This window comes from Alosa sapidissima, chromosome 13 (assembly GCF_018492685.1).
Source record: "Alosa sapidissima isolate fAloSap1 chromosome 13, fAloSap1.pri, whole genome shotgun sequence".
NCBI lineage: Eukaryota > Metazoa > Chordata > Actinopteri > Clupeiformes > Clupeidae > Alosa > Alosa sapidissima.
The window spans coordinates 25,383,010-25,400,788 of NC_055969.1; the positions used below are offsets into that span (position 1 = coordinate 25,383,010).

General features: G+C 43.7%; 2 protein-coding genes across 10 annotated transcripts in view; one reads left to right on the top strand and one right to left on the bottom strand.

Annotated features, from left to right (window-relative positions):
* Nucleotides 1–778: 778 nt before the first annotated feature.
* Nucleotides 779–3,282, bottom strand: LOC121680563 (ints3 and nabp interacting protein). 5 transcript variants are annotated; one of them, XM_042059975.1, is made up of 5 exons: nt 3,156–3,282; nt 1,691–1,748; nt 1,397–1,493; nt 1,184–1,274; nt 779–1,083 (listed from the first exon to the last, which is right to left on the bottom strand). In XM_042059975.1, exons 2-5 carry the CDS (start codon nt 1,713–1,715, stop codon nt 988–990), a joined length of 309 nt encoding a protein of 102 aa, XP_041915909.1. In that variant the 5' UTR covers nt 1,716–1,748; nt 3,156–3,282; the 3' UTR covers nt 779–987. The 5 variants fall into 5 exon arrangements, with proteins under 5 accessions (XP_041915909.1, XP_041915912.1, XP_041915910.1 ...); XM_042059978.1 differs by lacking the exon at nt 3,156–3,282 and adding an exon at nt 3,005–3,023; XM_042059976.1 differs by lacking the exon at nt 3,156–3,282 and adding an exon at nt 2,122–2,176.
* Nucleotides 3,283–3,396: 114 nt separating this feature from the next.
* snx30 (sorting nexin family member 30) overlaps nt 3,397–17,779 on the top strand; it is a 21,078-nt gene continuing 6,695 nt past the window's right edge. For 4 of the 5 annotated variants that reach the window (XM_042059967.1, XM_042059968.1, XM_042059969.1 and 1 more), the window contains exons 1-6: nt 3,397–3,537; nt 9,131–9,319; nt 13,160–13,270; nt 14,241–14,399; nt 15,825–16,020; nt 16,499–16,698. In XM_042059967.1, the coding sequence (XP_041915901.1) occupies nt 3,397–3,537; nt 9,131–9,319; nt 13,160–13,270; nt 14,241–14,399; nt 15,825–16,020; nt 16,499–16,698 (996 nt within the window). Of the gene's footprint in view, nt 3,538–9,130; nt 9,320–11,886; nt 12,916–13,159; nt 13,271–14,240; nt 14,400–15,824; nt 16,021–16,498; nt 16,699–17,779 lie in introns of those variants that run through there. The other variant, XM_042059971.1, reaches the window with a different exon arrangement.

The window sequence follows — 17,779 nt, forward strand, 5'->3', positions numbered from 1 at the left end:
CTGTAAACTATTAAAATCTAACTGTGGCAGGACAATTCATTTTTCTCTCTTTTTTCTATTTTATCTATTTGATCAGTGACCGTGTGCTTGCTGGCAACTATCTGACTACAAAACATATGTGACCTGACAATGAGTCACAGTGACCCAAAATTCTAAATTGAGATTTTGGTGTCAATGGACTGAGGGCATCATGAGCTTTAAAACGATATCCTGGTCAAAGTCATATCTTGGATTGTTATCAAGATACAGCATTTTGAATAATGGCCTCCTGCCATCTTTTTCCAATTGAAAAACTGTGAGAAAATCATGTTTGAAGTTGCAGGTTACAGGCAGGTACAGGTAGGATTTGCCACCTGGAATAATATTTTTTGTAACTTTACATTCTTGTCTAGACTATAAAACTTTTGGAAATTAATTTTGAATGACTCTTCCTTCATATAACACCAAAAAAGAAAAAATTATGTTCATTGGTTTATGCCGTAATCAGCCTGTATCTTAAAATTAGAATGTGCAACTTGTGACTCATTTTGTCAGACTGGCTCACATATACTGATTTCATTTGTGGTTTTAAAAATATAGTTTGAGACTCTCTTGATGTGAGCAAACATTTTAAATTAATGTTAATGACCTATGATATATCACAGACTGCTCATTCATTTCGCCAACATGGGTACAACATGAGGTGTGCTTGCACCTGCGACCACAAATTGTGCATTATTGTTGTATTCACGTCATGCACCTTTTACTTTGTTTGAAAGCACAGCATCAACCACTGTGCCAAAGTTTGCATACTTGTACACATTTTATTTAAAAATATAGAATACAAAAAAACAAATGTAACACCTACAGAATAATTAGCCAGTTTTTGTAGTTTTCTGACCCTCGTTTACTTTTAGGCTGAAAAAAATCCAAACAAGCCAAAAGCAAAGACCTCATTATTCCAACTCAACTGAGCCAGTTCATGTGTGCTTGTCCATAACACTCCCCTTACTCAGGATCCAGCCGAGGCAGAACAGGAAGTATGAGGTTTCCGAAGGACGAGTCTTGTGTAATAAAGAAGCCAGAGGAGTGAGTATGGGCATGCTGAAAGACAAAAATAGGCACACAACATGTATTATTATGGTCATTTATTCAAATTAGTCAAGGCATCCTCCATCCACATGATGAGATAACATAGGCATACCTGCAAAGCTGCTTTCTGCTGGGCAGCGATGTGCTGCTGTTCCGCATGGTCTCTGACCACATTATTCACTGCTGGTCTTGCTAGAGGGATGCTGTTAGCAAAGTAAAGATTGAGAAAGTCATTTATCTTTATCCTGCTGTTTTCTATCTGCCAAACAGAATTCTAGAGCCTGATGCAATGAGTAAATGTGGTACCAAAATTTGTTTACATTACCTTGCTCCTGGGTTCATAGTTTGGCTTTGTATCAAACGTCTCTTTTCTTTTTCCAGATCAGCTAAAATGGCAGCTCTACTGTTCTTATTTTGAAATCCTATGACATGGATAAGTACAAGTATGTCGGATGCTTTTGGACACAACTGCAAGCATTGACAAACTGTTTGTTGACAACGAATAAAGTGAAGGTGAAGACACTGAACATGCGTTAATCATCCCATCACACAAACAGATCTTAATGTTCAGACAATATATATTCACATTCATCTGATAACTACCCAATCCAAGCAATACCTTGTCCGGGTGGATTCGCAGCCATGGCAGCAGACCTGTGAGATCAGAGATGACTTCCCTATGGAAATAAACGTCCACACGTTTAGGTGCCACGGGTAGGAATATATACACCACGGATACAAATTCACTTCTAATAGGCTTGTTTACTTCACAATCTAAAAAAAGCCGAATCTGGCACCTAAACATTTAAATAGCTCCAGTGATTAGTCCTATAACTAACTTCCCAGTAACCAACCAAACGCTAGAACAAGCTGACTGTGAACAGATAGAGCAGCTCTTTCCCGACTTATTTGATAGATTGAACAGAATGTGCGAATTGTAAAGGATCACTGTTTAGAGGTCTGGCCTCACAATATATGAAATAATCGCCATAACCAAAAGGTGGTTGCTATAAAAGTACACAAACGTTGATTTCAATCATTCAACAGTACCGATTGGAATCTGCGCACATAATACACGTCATAAATCCGCGCTAACTATTACCGTAATTCTGAGATTATTTTGTGTCAAGAATTTGATCTCATAACCCGCCTGTATGTGTTGTATTGTATTGTATTGTTTTATTCAAACATGTTTGTTTGGTTCCGTCGTATTTTTGTCTTCATGTATGTTAAGTGTTCTATGTTTTTCTATTTACTGAAATAGCACTGTTATAAATACAATACTTTGCCTTTTGCCCAATTTCTTAAGTGCATTTATATCAAGAGTTATTTACAGACAAGACTGCTTGCAGAAACTATATTTAACAATGTGCATTATTACTACAAAGTATTATTAAACAAAATAGTACATGTGTGTAACTATAACAGATATGGATGTCCAGATTCTAAGATTATATGCCTGACTCTCCATTTGCCATGACAGCACTGTTCTAAAATGTGTTATGGAACTGTAAACTATTAAAATCTAACTGTGGCAGGACAATTCATTTTTCTCTCTTTTTTCTATTTTATCTATTTGATCAGTGACCGTGTGCTTGCTGGCAACTATCTGACTACAAAACATATGTGACCTGACAATGAGTCACAGTGACCCAAAATTCTAAATTGAGATTTTGGTGTCAATGGACTGAGGGCATCATGAGCTTTAAAACGATATCCTGGTCAAAGTCATATCTTGGATTGTTATCAAGATACAGAATTTTGAATAATGGCCTCCTGCCATCTTTTTCCAATTGAAAAACTGTGAGAAAATCATGTTTGAAGTTGCAGGTTACAGGCAGGTACAGGTAGGATACACTGTCATACACACAGTATTATGGTAATTTACTGTTGGCTGTTTTTGTTGGTAGTCAGTCGTGATTTTTCGATGTACCTTGTAGGAGATATTCATTCCAAACCGGCAAACCCACCTTTCCTTACTTTGCAACTCATTTAAACAGATAGGACACAATATTTCTTTACCACTTAAATTATAGCATATTATTTTGAAGTCGTTTATTGCAGCAAACGCATAATGCACTTACGTTAATAAAAATCTTCCAGCTTGTAGACAATTTGGTCACGTGATTACCCTAATTTTTTATTATTATTTCCGGTCTTGTCATTACACTTCCGGAACTGCGCAGTGTAGGTCAGCTGACAGATGTGTGCAGGTCCTGTGTTCACGGCTGTTCTGGAAACCCCAACATTTACACCACTTGAGGGCAATTAAGGATCTGTGAGTGCTACTGAACAGTCCTTTCACTAGTTCCTTTCGCTTGCACCATGAGTGCTAGCACCCCGAAAACGCTCTGTACATCAGGGCAGCAATCCATCCAAGACATTTGCCACCCTCTCTCTGCGGAGGAGTCCGTCCGCACCCCAAGCCCAGATGTAGGAAACACCACCGGTAGCATCGGGGAGAAGGTAGGTGGCACATCATCTCACATTGTTTACATGGATCAGTGTACAAATCACTGTCTGGATTCAGTTCAGTAGTCACTGTACCAAAGGCGCGGTGATGATTCCATCTCATCAACAAAGTTCGATGGCTCAAGGATCGGATGATGCTCAGCTAATAAACAAACCTGTTTTCAACACATCTAAACGGACGCTAAGGTCTTTTGGTCAGTCACTATCGCCATGGGATGGCTATCCTCAGCCCACACATCACACTTGATCAGCTTTTGATCATTGACGTAATAGTCAACTATAGAGTACATCTTTCAAAGGTGTTACAACCTTAGTGTGATTGTGTTGTGACTAACCTAAGCATTTTTCTGGTTTGCGTCTCTGATAGAAACCCATGTTGATCACTGTCTTTTACTAGTTTTTTACATAGCCTACAGATTTAAGTGTGTTTGTCAGTCAACAGCAGACACCATTTGTGGAAGTAGGCTAGCTGATGCAAGTCAAGTTTCCCATTATATTTGTGCTGACTACATGTCTTTTAATTCAAATAGACCTACATTTCGTGTTAATTTAATAAAGTATATTTGAGGCTGTTTAATATTTATGGGACATTAATTAGTAGACCTATTATTATTTCTTGTTTCTATTTTTTGAGAAACAATTGCACTGCTTGAATGAATAGAAATGTGTATATAGATGCTGTACTGCCAATTCGATCTTACAATCAGCCCTACACAGTTCTCCCCCTCTCTCCCAGTCAAAATACAATGACCTATGTGTTCTGTGTGTGACATCACATTGCCAGTATGTATAACGTTTCTTTTTTATATATAAAGAATACTGTGCTAATTTATCACAAAAATAATGATTAATTGAAATGCTTCATTTATTCTCACTATTTCTTTTTTAGTTGTTTGACATTTTCTTAGAAAAGTAACTGTTCTCCATACCATGCCAAAGCCATACCAATGCTATAATCAAATGCATCCATTGTCTGTGCACAGCACAAGGCTTGTCTCTGGGGAGCTGTTTGACCTGCTCGCTGTTTGGATCTCAGCTAAAAGCAACACCCAGACCAGGACTATGTTGGCCAGTCATTTGGTTATCATGTGTTAGAATATCCCTTATTTTGTGATGCCATGATCTGAGGACCACAGGACAGCCAGAGTGGTCCTTTGGACACTGGGTTGTCTTTCTTTAAGGAAGGACTTGACAGATGGTTAGTGCGCTAGTCTGGTAAATTCTGACTGTTTTTTGCTAGTCTGTGCTCTGAGTGTTCCCTCTCTCCTCTCACCACTGCCTGTAGCTGTCTGTCATGCCTGCCTGCAGATATTGGGCCAGATGGACCATCACATGATATCTGTGTTGCATGGACTATGAATGAATAGCTCACACAAGAGTGTAGAATAGCTCACACAAGAGTGTACCTCAGCCACTTTGATGAACTGGCACGTTGTCACACTGCATTACACTCAACCAGGGATTCCCACCTTGTTTTGATAGATGACCTAAAGCCAGGGGCGATCTTTACTGTTTACAAGCTTTTCATTTCCTGCTGTCTCTTTCCCAAAATCCATCACCCTGACTTTTGTTTTAGATCTATACAGATATGGAGTGGGAAGGAGGAGCAGTGTCCTGTCTTTCAGTAAAATTATGTATTGTTATTGATTTTACTAATGAGATATAGCCAGAGACTTTCTAATGAGGAGACACAGCACTCAAAAAATCCTCCATAGAAATGCATGGGGTTAGTTTGTAACACCAATATGGCAATTGTCTACACATACCCCACCCCTACCGCGACAAAACGATGACATGTGAATACATTGAGCCAATCATGTGTTGTGATCTCGCCACTGGAGCAAGATTGGTGTTGTGAAGCCTTGCGCACGCACATTTCTGCCAAAATAGATGCCCGAAAAGTGCCCAAAAAGCGTTGCAATATGGCCACCGAGTGGAGGGACTTGCCTAAAAGGACTTTGATATAGCCAGATGGAGAGAGATCAGCCAACATAGTTCCAGTTTCGTTTTTGTTTTGTGTTATCATGATAATATAATGTCATGATATGTTTGTATGGTCTTTTGTTTTGTTAAATGCAAAATGTATACAAATAGCCCTGCTATTCTCACATTTTGCAGATATGTATTACTTAGCCTGCATGTGCCATTGTGTCTTGATGGAAATGGTAAGTCCTAACTGTTGTTGGTATAGTCTTTGAGATCTTGTTTCTGTTGAATGTGTATAAGCCAGGCTAACAGAGTATGTCATTCTGTCACCCCTTTGTGAGAATGCACTTAGTGACTTGTTTACAGTGTCTAGCCTCTGCAATTTGTTCTTCTCTGCTTTGTAAGCAGCCAAGCAGAAATGGGCTCTCGAGTTGACACAAGGGTGGTGCAGATCTAGCCAAACGGCTATGTGTGCTACTGACGGGGCAATTTGGAGAGCAAGCACATGTTTCCTTCCTGCAACATGCTCTTTAAACCTAACCTGATGTGAACCCACGCACTGTCAGAAATCTACTCATGATTTGGCTACGTGCTGTAGGAGAAAAGAGAATTGTGAAGAAAGCTTAAAGCCAGCAGACACAGTATCTGGTTAAAGTGGGAGCACATGATCGCCTATGTCCCTGCCTTGCTCTGTCTTCGCTGTCCCTTGTTCTAGCTGTATCTGTGTCTGTCTTCTGTTTCCTAGTCCATCTCTCTCTCTCTCTCTCTCTCTCTCTCTCTCTCTCTCTCTCTCTCTCTCTCTCTCTCTCTCTCTCTCTCTCTCTCTCTCTCTCTCTCTCTCTCTCTCTCTCCCTCCCTCTGCTGAGCTGGTCTGCTGTCTCCTGGTATGTTTGTGTGTGTGTGTGTGTGTGGGGCTGGCTGGTGGGATCCCTGCCGTGTGTGCGTGTGTGCGTGTGTGCGTGTGTGTGTGTGTGTGTGTGTGTGTGGCTGGTGGGTTCCCTGCCGTGGGGGTGTGAGGCCAGCAGTGAAGTGTGGAGGGGTGCAGATGTGTGTGTGAAGGCTGAGCCAGCCTGGCCTCATTAACAGATCTGTGTCCTTTACCCCTCACTGTGGCAAGCTTGCCCTGGGTCAAACACCTGCAACACACACACACACACACAGTATGCACACACATCCATAAAGATACTCACATATTTTTACACACACGTAAACATTACATTACACAACACACTGACCTGCATCTTACAGCAGTTACTATACTGTACAGGACAGTGCAGCAGTCACAGCATAGCTTAGGCCCCATCCACACGGAGACGGTTTTTGGGTTAAACGCACCGGTTTTGCTTCGTCCAAACGAATCCTGTAAACGCACTGGCCGAAACTGCACTTTTTTGAAACCTGGTCCCAGGGTGGAAAAATCTGAAACCGTAGCCCTTGTGAGTTCGTTTGGACGGCGAAACCGCATACTTGCGTATTGATGATGTCATCACCACACCTCAGCTGCCCTGGACTTGACACTTATAGCATTGCCTAACAATACTAGTTTTCATACATGACATTACCTACGATTACACTCAGTAGGATAAATATCACAACTGGTGCTGTTTTTTTTTATGCATTCTAGCTACTGTCAGTGACGCGAGAGAACTAGTCAGAAGTTATTAGGGAAGTGCGGTGTAAGTTTAAATTAATTTGTGTGTAGTGCCGGTGTCATTCATTTATTTTACATGTCTTACAACATAAATAAATGCATTCATAGTCTAGTGAAGTCAGATATATACAAAGACGCTTAGAACTCATGTTAAGCCTATGGTAGATGCGCACTAAATGCGAATTATAAATGTGGCAACGGAATAGCCTAGAACTTGGATAGGCCTAGCGTTTAGTAGCCTATGCACTTGCAGTGATAGCAAAAACTAATGTGAATCGCGGACTATCCTACAACCAAAAAAAGTAAAGGAGATTATTTGTACCTGCGTTAGCCAAATAAAGGACGGGACTGCACCCTTCACAAACCGTAAAAATGAAGTTTATTAGTTTTACAGTTGACTACAGTTGACAGTTCACTATCAGTCCAAACAAACAATTCTGGTTTCCTTGCACTAGCCATTTTCGTAGCCTACTCTGTCTGTTTGTATAGCCTACAGCGCGCAAGCTTTGGTCAATTTCTGTAACAAACAGTGCCACCTATAGGCCTGGGATATGAAGTAACGTGTTAAGATGGATCCGTTTGGACGCAAATATTCTTGATACGGTTCCACGGAAGACGGAGGAAAAAAAGATCGGTTTGGTACGTGTGGACTAGCCCTTAGTTAACTTAGCTTAGTCATCAACACATGCATCACACACATTAGCATTACAATAAAAACACTCAGCAACCTCCTTTCCCTGATGCACACATATAGATACCTACAGATTCTCCTGGTCCCGTTGACTTTCTGCTGAACTGTGTGTGTGTGTTTGTGTTTGTCACTGAGGACCCACTATGTGGCTCCTAGCTCCATGTTACGCAGTGGCATCCTCATCATCATCATCCTCCTCCTCCTCATCATTGTCTTGGTCCGTGTGAGGGAGAGTGACCCATGTTGTGGTCATCCGTCTGCTCACATTATGTCACAGAGCTGCTTTTATTATGCCAAGCCAGGGCTTCCCTCAGCGTACTACTATACTGTAGCCTTGGGGTCATCAACTGTAGTGCATTACTATACTGTAGCCTTGGGGCCATCCGCTGTAGTGCATTACTGTACTGTAGCCTTGGGGCCATCCACTGTAGTGCATTCCTATACTGTAGCCTGGAGTTTCCTTGGGTAGTTTGTTTTAGTGTACAACTGTTAAAGTTCAGACTTTTTTTTTGTCAAATGCAGTCACTGTTAGTTAGTGTTATGTGGGTGTTGGTCAGTCTTATGGCTTGGGCATAGAAAGGGTCTCTAAGCCGTGTCCTGGGTGCACTGCTGTACTGTAGCCTTGGATCGTCGGATTTAGTACGCTAACTTACTGCACTGTGGCGGCTGTTGTCTGCCATTGACTGCTGGCTTGGCTACAGGGCAAGTCAAAAGTGCTATGTATGGGTTAGTAATTGTAGATGCAGATGTAACTCTACTGATTATGTTTCCTTCTACATGCTGTCTGTTTATTGTCATCGTCCATCCATTGGATCAACTGCTTTAAAATTGTGTGTGTGCCCTGTCTTTTAAATTTGACGAAAGTAGCTGAGTAGTCCAAGACATCTGATTGGCTTTTCCATTACCTGTTTCCAGGGAGACCTGTTGGAAACAGTGATTTTGGCCTTAATTCTTCCTGCATATACGAGTCAGGAAGTAAACAATCCTTTGGGATTTTTTTTTTTCTCTTGTTGGACAGGTTGTTATTTTCCTATTAGATAAGTTCCACTGCTAAGTGGAGTCTGCACAAGAAAAGTATTTCACCGAAGCCTTCTTTGGTCATAGTAATTTTAAATGCCTTTTAAAGTCGTTCTGTTCTTCCCCGATTAAGGCAATGACGGTCAAAACATACTGCCATGCTTTTATCTGAATATGAACTAGCTTAATATGAAAGTTTTTTTTTTTACATTTAAAGAAGAGTGCTTTGGATCAATCTGTTTGCCTTTTTAAAGTGATGCAACTTCCCTCTGAGTGATGTGTCGATTTGTCCCTCCTCACAGGATCTCAGTCTGCCCAATGGGACACCAGTGGACACCTCTAGCCCCGCCTCATCCTCTTCCCTGTTGAATCGGCTGCAGCTGGATGATGACCTGGACGGCGAGACCCGTGACCTGTTCGTCACCGTCGATGATCCTAAGAAACACGTGTCCACCATGGAGACGTACATCACATACCGAGTCTCGACAAAGGTCAGAGGTTCATCTATGACCTTAAGACCAGCTGTGGGTTTCCTGGGTGATTCTTTGTATTGTATAGAACCTTCACTTTTTAAAGAACCTACCAGAGGCTCTGCAGAAAGTTCTAACCTTTTCCAGATAATGTAGAAATTGAACCTTAACATAAAAAGGCCCTAGAGTGGAAGTTGGCAGTGAATTAAAATGTCACATGAAATAGGTTCTAGGTCTAGGACACGGGTATTCTTTAGAACAGTGAGTTTGCATGGATTGATTATCTCTGTTAGAAGATCTTTGTATTTAGCTTTGTATGTATTTGTATGTATTTGCATAGCTTTCTAAAGATTATGTTGGAGAGCCTTTGGAATCGGGGGCAAGAGAGTGAGACCGATAAGGGATCTCTTGGCCTCTCCAGGCCTTCCTTGGTTTCCTCAGTTATCTGTAATTGGTTGATCATTAACACGGAGGGGGGGGGGGGGGGTGTCAGTGCTGTGGTGGTTTTGTGAAAACCTCGCCGGCTCGGTTCCTGGGGAAGAGGGGAAGAGTGAGACATGCACACATCCTCCTGCCGAGTGTCAAGCCTCACCGCACACACACACACTCAAAACTGCACACGCACTCAAAACTGCACACACACTCAAAACTGCACACATGCACACACACTCAAAACTGCACACACACTCAAAACTGCTGATTTGAGTTTTTCTTTGAGTAATTGCTTCCTGTCGTGCTGTTTTCACAATGAGTTGCTTAAAATCTCGCCTCATATCCGATTCCATAAATTTCATGGATCTGAGGAATGTTGTCACCGTAAAGAGAACCTGACATCACGACAGACTACCACCCGCATTTGAGCCAAAAACATTCACAGCTGTCTCCAGACCTAAATATTATATACTGGGATCTCCAAAATGGACAATCATTTCTGAATGTCAACACTAGCATTGCAGTTGACGGGAGAGGTACAATAGTCAAGTAATCAAGCTACAGTACATTAGGAGGTGCTTGCTCTCATCAGACCTCCTATCTCACTGTACAGAGTGAATGTTGTACCTCACTGTAGAGAGTGATCGTTGTACCTCATTGTACAGAGTGATTGTTGTACCTCACTGTAGACAGTGGTTGTTGTACCCCACTTTGAATAAAAGCATCTGCTAAATGCAGAGGTTAGAGTTTAGTCTGCGGTAGTTTCAGTGTAGGAATCCATATTTTTATTCAGTGGTGGTCCTGGGGTTGCCTCCTTAGTCAGAATGATGGTCCCTGGTTCACAATCAGTTGAAAACCATTGTGCTAAATATATTCATAAAGGGTCTGCTGAAGAAATGTAAGTGTTAATGAAAATTGCACCAGTAATATCCATCTCCATTCAGACAGAAGCGTAAATGTCCTGGACCACCTCGTCTGGGCCTGACGGGACGTCAGATCTGGCTGTTATTGCAAGCCCGAAGTGCTGATTTAAACAGAAATATAAAAGCAAAACACACCACTGATCACCCCCTCCCACCAAACACACACACACACACACACACACACACACACACACACACACACACACACACACACACACACACACACACACACACACACTCACTCATGGCATGCTGCTGTGCTGTCATTTTCGTTACTCCATACACTTCCCATGTGGTGTGCCATAGAGAGGCAACTGGGCACGCCCCACATTCTCTGCTGTTCTTTTCTTCTGTCGTTCTCTCGTTCTTATCGTAAACATGAGGGAGAGAAGAGTTGGAGCTGGCCAGAGTGTGATGTATCACGGCAACCAGCCCTTATCTGTCTCTGATACTGCATGCATCACTGACCTCTCTGTTAGTGGCCCTGCTTTAAACAAGACACACACACACTCTCTCTCTCTCTCTCTCTCTCTCTCTCTCTCTTTCTCTCTTTCACTCTTTCTTTCTCGACAAACTCTGACTATCTATCTTTCGCTCTCTTTTTCTCTCTCTTTCTCAACAAACTCTCTCTCACGTTCTCTCTCTGTCTCTGTCTGTCTCTCTCTCTCTCTCTGTTTCTCTCTCTCTCTCTTTTCGCATGCAAAGATTTATGGCAGGGGAATGTTACAGGGACAGTGATAAATTCAGATGAAAAAGTAATGTATGGTAGTGAAACTTAAAAAAAAAGATTTTGTCCATATAGTAATGCATTCTCTACAGTAGCTTGCCTACAAATAGTTAGATCAAGATTGCCTACAGTATCGCAATTCCATTACAGCAGTGTTTCTCAAAGTGTGGTCCGGGGACCACTAGTGGTCCGCAAGCTATCCCAAGTGGTCCGCAAGCAGACGTGGTAAAATATAATATAGATGAGTTGTTTGCAATATTGAACCAACTTGTATGTAAATTCAAACAGTTCTGCAACATGCCTATGTATGCTACGCCAGTTTAAATCATATGAATCCTCTGACACAATAAGCAAGGTGAGGCCTATTGTGTAATATACTGTTGAAGTACGTCTACTCTTCTTTTTTTTTAGCTAGGTGGTCCGTGAGATTTTTTTTCATTGGTTAAGTGGTCCTTGGTCTGAAAAAGTTTGAGAAACACTGCATTACAGGATATTGAATCATAACCCTGTATCCTGATGCACATTGTATTGCCACATTTTTGCCAATGCCCATCCCTACTGCAGATGTGACATACGCTTGATAGTGTTTTATGCCCCCAACGTCGTCTTCCAGGCAGCGCTGCCACCGCTGACTTAAAGGCACCTAATCCTAAACCTAACCCCAACCCTAACCCTAACCTTAACCCATGCTAAACCCTAGTGCCTTCCAGACAACGTTGGGGGCATAAAACACCAAGAAACCTGACATACTGTGCCAATGCCCATTCCTACTGGAGATGTGACATACCGTGCCAATGCCCATCCCCATCCCTACTGGAGATGTGACATACCGTGCCAATGCCCATCCCTACTGGAGATGTGACATACCGTGCCAATGCCCATCCCTACTGGAGATGTGACATACAGTGCCCATGCCCATCCCTACTGGAGATGTGACATACAGTGCACAGTGTCCTGTCCTCTGAGGGGGACGTTTGAGCAGGCCGAAACTGTCAGTGCAGGCGAAATGGTCGGCCATCTGTCCAGCAAGTGACTCAGCGGTATGCACAGATTCAGACATTGACCCATAGCACTGACCGCTGGTGAGGTGTTACACACCTCTGTGATCCATTAACTTTAGCTTATCAAAGAAACATGGACTTGCACTAGAGAAAAAGCAAAAATGCACTGACACCAGGAATGCCAATAGACAAAACGTACGGCCATCCATCTGCACAGTGACATGGAATAAAAAGAATTCATACCATTTAAAGTATCATGTTTCAACCTCAGTACTGTCAAAATGTCTTCTAGGAGCGCATATCAGTGTGCGGGTTGCCATGCTCCCTTCCGGAGTTATCCATTAACCAATTAACTGGGTCGACGTGAGTGTTCTATCTTCTTCTGCGGAGACTAATGGGGCTAAAAACAGGAAGCTTGGTCAATGGCGGACTCCAGGCAAGCAGAAAATGGAACTGAGTAAGCATCTTGACAGATTGTCCTGCCCCATGGCTTCGCTGAAGACGTCATCATGTGCCCGTCTCTGCAAGCAAACAGTGCGTTCAAAATGTCAGCAAAACCTTTGCATTTAGTAAAACTGATTCCCATCCCCCTCCCCCCTTTTCTCACTGTCTGTCTCTGTCACTCTTTTTCTGGCTGTTTCAAACTCTTCCTCCTTTTTTTGTCCTCACTTCCTTTCTGTCCACCCCCCCTTCTCTTTTTCTCTCGCTCTATCTTTTTTCTCCCTCCCAATCTCATCCCTATTCCTCCTCCTCTCTCCATCTCTGTCTCTCTCCCCAGACCACCAGGGTGGAGTTCGACCTGCCGGAGTACTCAGTGAGGCGGCGCTACCAGGACTTTGACTGGTTACGGATCAAGCTGGAGGAGACCCAGCCCACGCACCTCATACCAGTAGGTAGAGGGAGAACCTCCTCTCCTCTCCTGTTCTCTCTTGTTCTCTCCTCTCCTCTCCTGTTCTCTTTTCCTCTCCTCTCCTCTCCTCTCCTCTCTTGTTCTCTCCTCTCCTCTCCTCTCCTTCTCTCTCCTCCTCTCCTCTCCTTCTCTCTCCTCTCCTCTCTTGTTCTCTCTTTTCCTCTCCTCTCTCCTCTCTCCTCTCCTCTCCTCTCCTTCTCTCTTCTCCTCTCCTCTCTTCTCCCCTCTCCTTCTCTCTCCTCCTCCTCCACTGAGAGGGGCGGTGCTTATAGCGGTCACTCTCAGTGTTCTAAAACCGTACACCCAGAAACCCATAACATAACAGCACCCCATAGGTCAGCACATATCTCCCACACACCTATAACAGCACCCTATAGGGCAGCTCATATATCACACACACACACCACATGACCTCCATTCAGTCTTCTGCTAAATGCTCCGACTCAAGTGAAGAGAGCTTGTGTAGAGAGACGGATTCATAGGCAAATTGGGTGTCTTGTCTTTTGTATTTCACCTTTTCCATTTCCAAATTCATGGCTCTGTGTCTGTGAAAGTGTTTATTTCACCTGTCTTTCCTATGCCCTCTCTCTCTCCCTTCATCCCTCCCTCCCTCTCTCTCTCCCTTCATCCCTCCCTCCCTCTCTCTCTCTCTCCCTTCATCCCTCCCTCCCTCTCTCTCTCCCTTCCTCTCTCCCTTCATCCCTCCCTCCCTCTGCTTCCATTTTTACCTCTCCTCTCTTGCCCCTGCCAATTTTTTTTATCAAATGTTGATTTGAAGAATCTTATTTAAATTATTTAGTTTTTTTTTTTTCTGTATGCAATTCTATTTGTTTGTTCTAATCTCCTGTCTGTATATTGTTGTATTATACCCTTTTTGCCTTGATCAAGCCTTAGATGCTGATATGGCATTAAACTAAAACTATCACTGCTGCCACTGCTTTGCTCCCAGCCCCTGCCAGAGAAGTTTGTGATGAAGGGCGTGGTGGACCGCTTCTCAGAGGAGTTTGTGGAGACGAGGCGGAAAGCGCTGGACAAGTTCCTCAAGAGGGTGGCAGACCACCCGGTGCTGTCCTTCAACGAACACTTCAACGTCTTTCTCTCTGCTAAGGTAAGCAGCTCCGCTCCTGCAAGTCCAAAATCCATCCTCCAGTTTCACTGTAGTTTGTAGTGCACTCCATATCCAGTATACAAATCTTATCTTCAACCTCTGCTAGAACAATATGTGACCCACATACATCTCTCTCTCACTCTAGCAAAGGAATTATTACAGGTCTACGTGTGTGTGTTTGTGTTTGTGTTTGTGTGCGTGTGCGTGTGCGTGTGCGTGTGCGTGTGCGTGTGTGTGTGTGTGTGTGTGTGCGCGCGCGCATAGGTACTTTATTGTCCCCGCAGGGAAACAGTTTTCTAGTAGTCGTTTCCTCCGAGCGAGTAGTGCCTGCCCGAGGCAGATGGCGAGGGTGTCCAGGTCGACATTTATCAGGTCAGCTGTAATGGACGTTTCATTATCGACCCCCTGATAAAAAGGGCAGGGCTGGTAATTATTTATGAAGAGACACTTTAAAGATGGCCGACGTACGGCCGTTATTAATAAGAGCTGTCCAGCTGGAGTCCCACAGACACTTAATATTTTTTCCCTCTTGTTGTTTATTGGATGGGAATAATCATCCCTCTTTCACGCCTTCTTGCTTGTCAGTGATGTTTTGCATAGATCAGCCAAAGCTGTAGGATCCTGGCCAGTGAGGTGCTGGATGATTTAGTCTGCCATTCCCAGGATGTCTGCGAGAGACACTTCGGCACTAATCAACCAGCCACCATGACCATGGAGTATTCGGTTTAGCCTAGCAGTGACACTGTTCATGGGCCATGATTGATTCAAGATATAGGCTCCAGCCTAGGTGGACTATATGGTGGACTATATTTCATAACTGCTACATTAGATAAAGATAAGAAAGCTGTAGCTAAAAGGATCTACAGAATTCAGCAGAAAAATGGACTGTACCTTAGGACTCCACCTGATATTTAACCTTTATTGCCTTTTATTATCTCTACTTTTAATCTGTATTGCCTTCATAAAACTAATTAATAAGCATGTATTGTCTTTAGGGAAATAGATTACATGGACCTCTAGGTGTAATTTAACTTGTGTGTGATAGGGGTTTCGTCAACTAATTGAATATTAAGGTAATTAGTTGGTGCTGTAGGCAGCAATCAATTAATCGTTGACAAAATCACAAAAGGCTAAACGGGCTAGACATTTCTATGGAGGTAAGTACTTCATCGAAAGTGAGACCTGTTCCAGAGTGACATGTATGTTGTGTACAGCTCTGTTGAAGTACAATAAGTACAGGTCTGTGATGTATGCTGAAGATGAAACACCTGCTGCTAACAGCTAGCACTAGCAGTAATGTTACACTCCAGCACTGTACAAAGACCTCACGGCTGGTCAACAAAACATTAAGAAAATCTTGTCAAGTAGTAAAAATCAGTAGTAGTGAAACCCCTAGTGTGAGGACTTTCATGTGTGTCGTCTCAGGACTTGAACGCGTATAAGAAGCAGGGCTTGGCACTGCTTACAAAGATGGGGGAGTCGGTGAAGTACGTGACAGGCGGCTACAAGCTGAGGGGCCGACCACTGGAGTTCGCCGCCATGGGCGACTACCTGGACGTGTTCACGCAGAAGCTGGGCACCATCGACAGGATAGCACAGAGAATCATCAAAGAGCAATCAGGTGAGCTGACTTCACCTCAACAGGTGTGTGATGAGCAGGTATGCTTTTTAATGTTCTCAGAGGAAGGGGGAGGAAGTCTGTTTCTCCATCTAGGGTTCACCTTTCGAGTGTTTCTGAAACAGGCTTTGTTGATATAAAGTAGTTTGGAAATCACCCAGAAAAGAACACACTTCCCAGGAGAATGAATGTTTTTATCCATCAAAGGTGCATCTTTAGAATAGACTGCAACAAAGACTGCATCTAACTATTGCGCTTGTCAACTCTCTCTCTCTCTCTCTCTCTCTCTCTCTCTCTCTCTCTCTCTCTCTCTCTCTCTCTCTCTCTCTCTCTCCCTTTCTCCCTTTCTTTCTCTTTCTATCTCTCTCCCCACTCTTTCCTGCCCTCTCTCCTCTCTCTACCTCCCTCCTGCCCTCTCTTTCCCACCCTCTCTCTCTCTTTCCCACCCTCTCTCTCTCTCTCTCTCTCCCTCTCTCTCCAGAGTACCTGGTGGAGCTGCGGGAGTATGGTCCAGTGTACTCCAGCTGGGCGGGCTTCGAGGGTCCGCTCCAGGAGCCGCTGGAGGGCGTGGCGGGCTGCGTGGCCAACTGCGCCACCGCGCTGGACGAGCTGACCGAGGACATGAGTGACGACTTCCTGCCCGTGCTCAGGGAGTACGTCCTCTACATTGAGTCCATGAAGGTGAGAGCAAGCATGCTGGAAAGGGGTGACCTGACTCTCGCCAGATGAATTTCGTTCCGCCTAGCTCCACTCACATCCATCTGGGATCGCTTCCGTTGAGAGTGATTTCAGCACGAGATTGTATGGTACAGCCAATCAGGACGCAGGGCGGGAGTTTCATAGATGCGGCGTAGCGTAGAAGCGACTGTGAGACTGTTCTCAGCGTCACGGGTTGGCTTCGATGTGAGTGGTTGAAGTAGCACGTCAATAGATGACGGACAAGTGGCTTATCCAATCTAATACAAGGATTTTTTATACAAGGAAGGCCCAGCCTTCTGAAGCATCACTCAAATGGATCGATCCCAGATGGATGAGTGGAGCTAGGCGGCACGAAAATCATCTGGCGAGAGTCAGGTTAGGAAAGGGGTGGAATTGTGTGGAATTCTGGAGGAGTTTGGAGGAGGCGATGGTATTATAACAGATTACGGTTTGAACAGGGTTATAAGCTAGCCGTTTAGCATGCTGTCTTTGGATACATGGGCAGGGTCAACTGCACTCCTCAGCACCTTAAAGGAGAATTCCAGCGATTTTTCACATAGATCTCCGTTTCTCGAGGTCACCGCGTACTGTCGATACGAAAAAAGACCGAAAACAATCGTTTCTACTTAGCTCGAGTTGCTACAACCAACAGCCAGAGCTGCCAGGCACCTATAGTGCTACACTCTGGGGGCATGTTCATGAGCCCCCATGTTCATGCCCCCAGAGTATAGCACTCTAGCTGTTGGCTCACTCTACTCATTTGTGTCCATTGTAGTCGGTCAACACGGTTATGTTTCATAAGGGTGTTTTGGCAGCATAGTGGCTAAGGAGCTGGGCTAGCGTGCAGTAGCCAGAAAAGCTGTGGGAAACCATTGGGCCCTTGAGCAAGGCACTTAACCCCAAGGTGCTTTGGCGAGACTTTCCCTTATAATAAGTGACATACTATAAGTCACTTTTGATAAAAGTGACAGCCATGTGAATAAGAAGGTATCCAGATGGGTCTCTTGAGGCTTAAAAGATGAAAGATTGACCCACAGTGCTGTTAAGGGTGGCGGGGTGCCAG

Bases quoted from the DNA above. Each gene is read 5' to 3' on its own strand.
- LOC121680563 (XM_042059975.1), bottom strand. From the start codon at position 1,715: ATGGCTGCGAATCCACCCGGACAAG. The intron at 1,494-1,690 runs GTATTGCTTGGA...TCCATGTCATAG, and splicing joins TGCGAATCCACCCGGACAAG to GATTTCAAAATAAGAACAGT. The intron at 1,275-1,396 runs GTAATGTAAACA...CTTTGCTAACAG, and splicing joins ACTATGAACCCAGGAGCAAG to CATCCCTCTAGCAAGACCAG.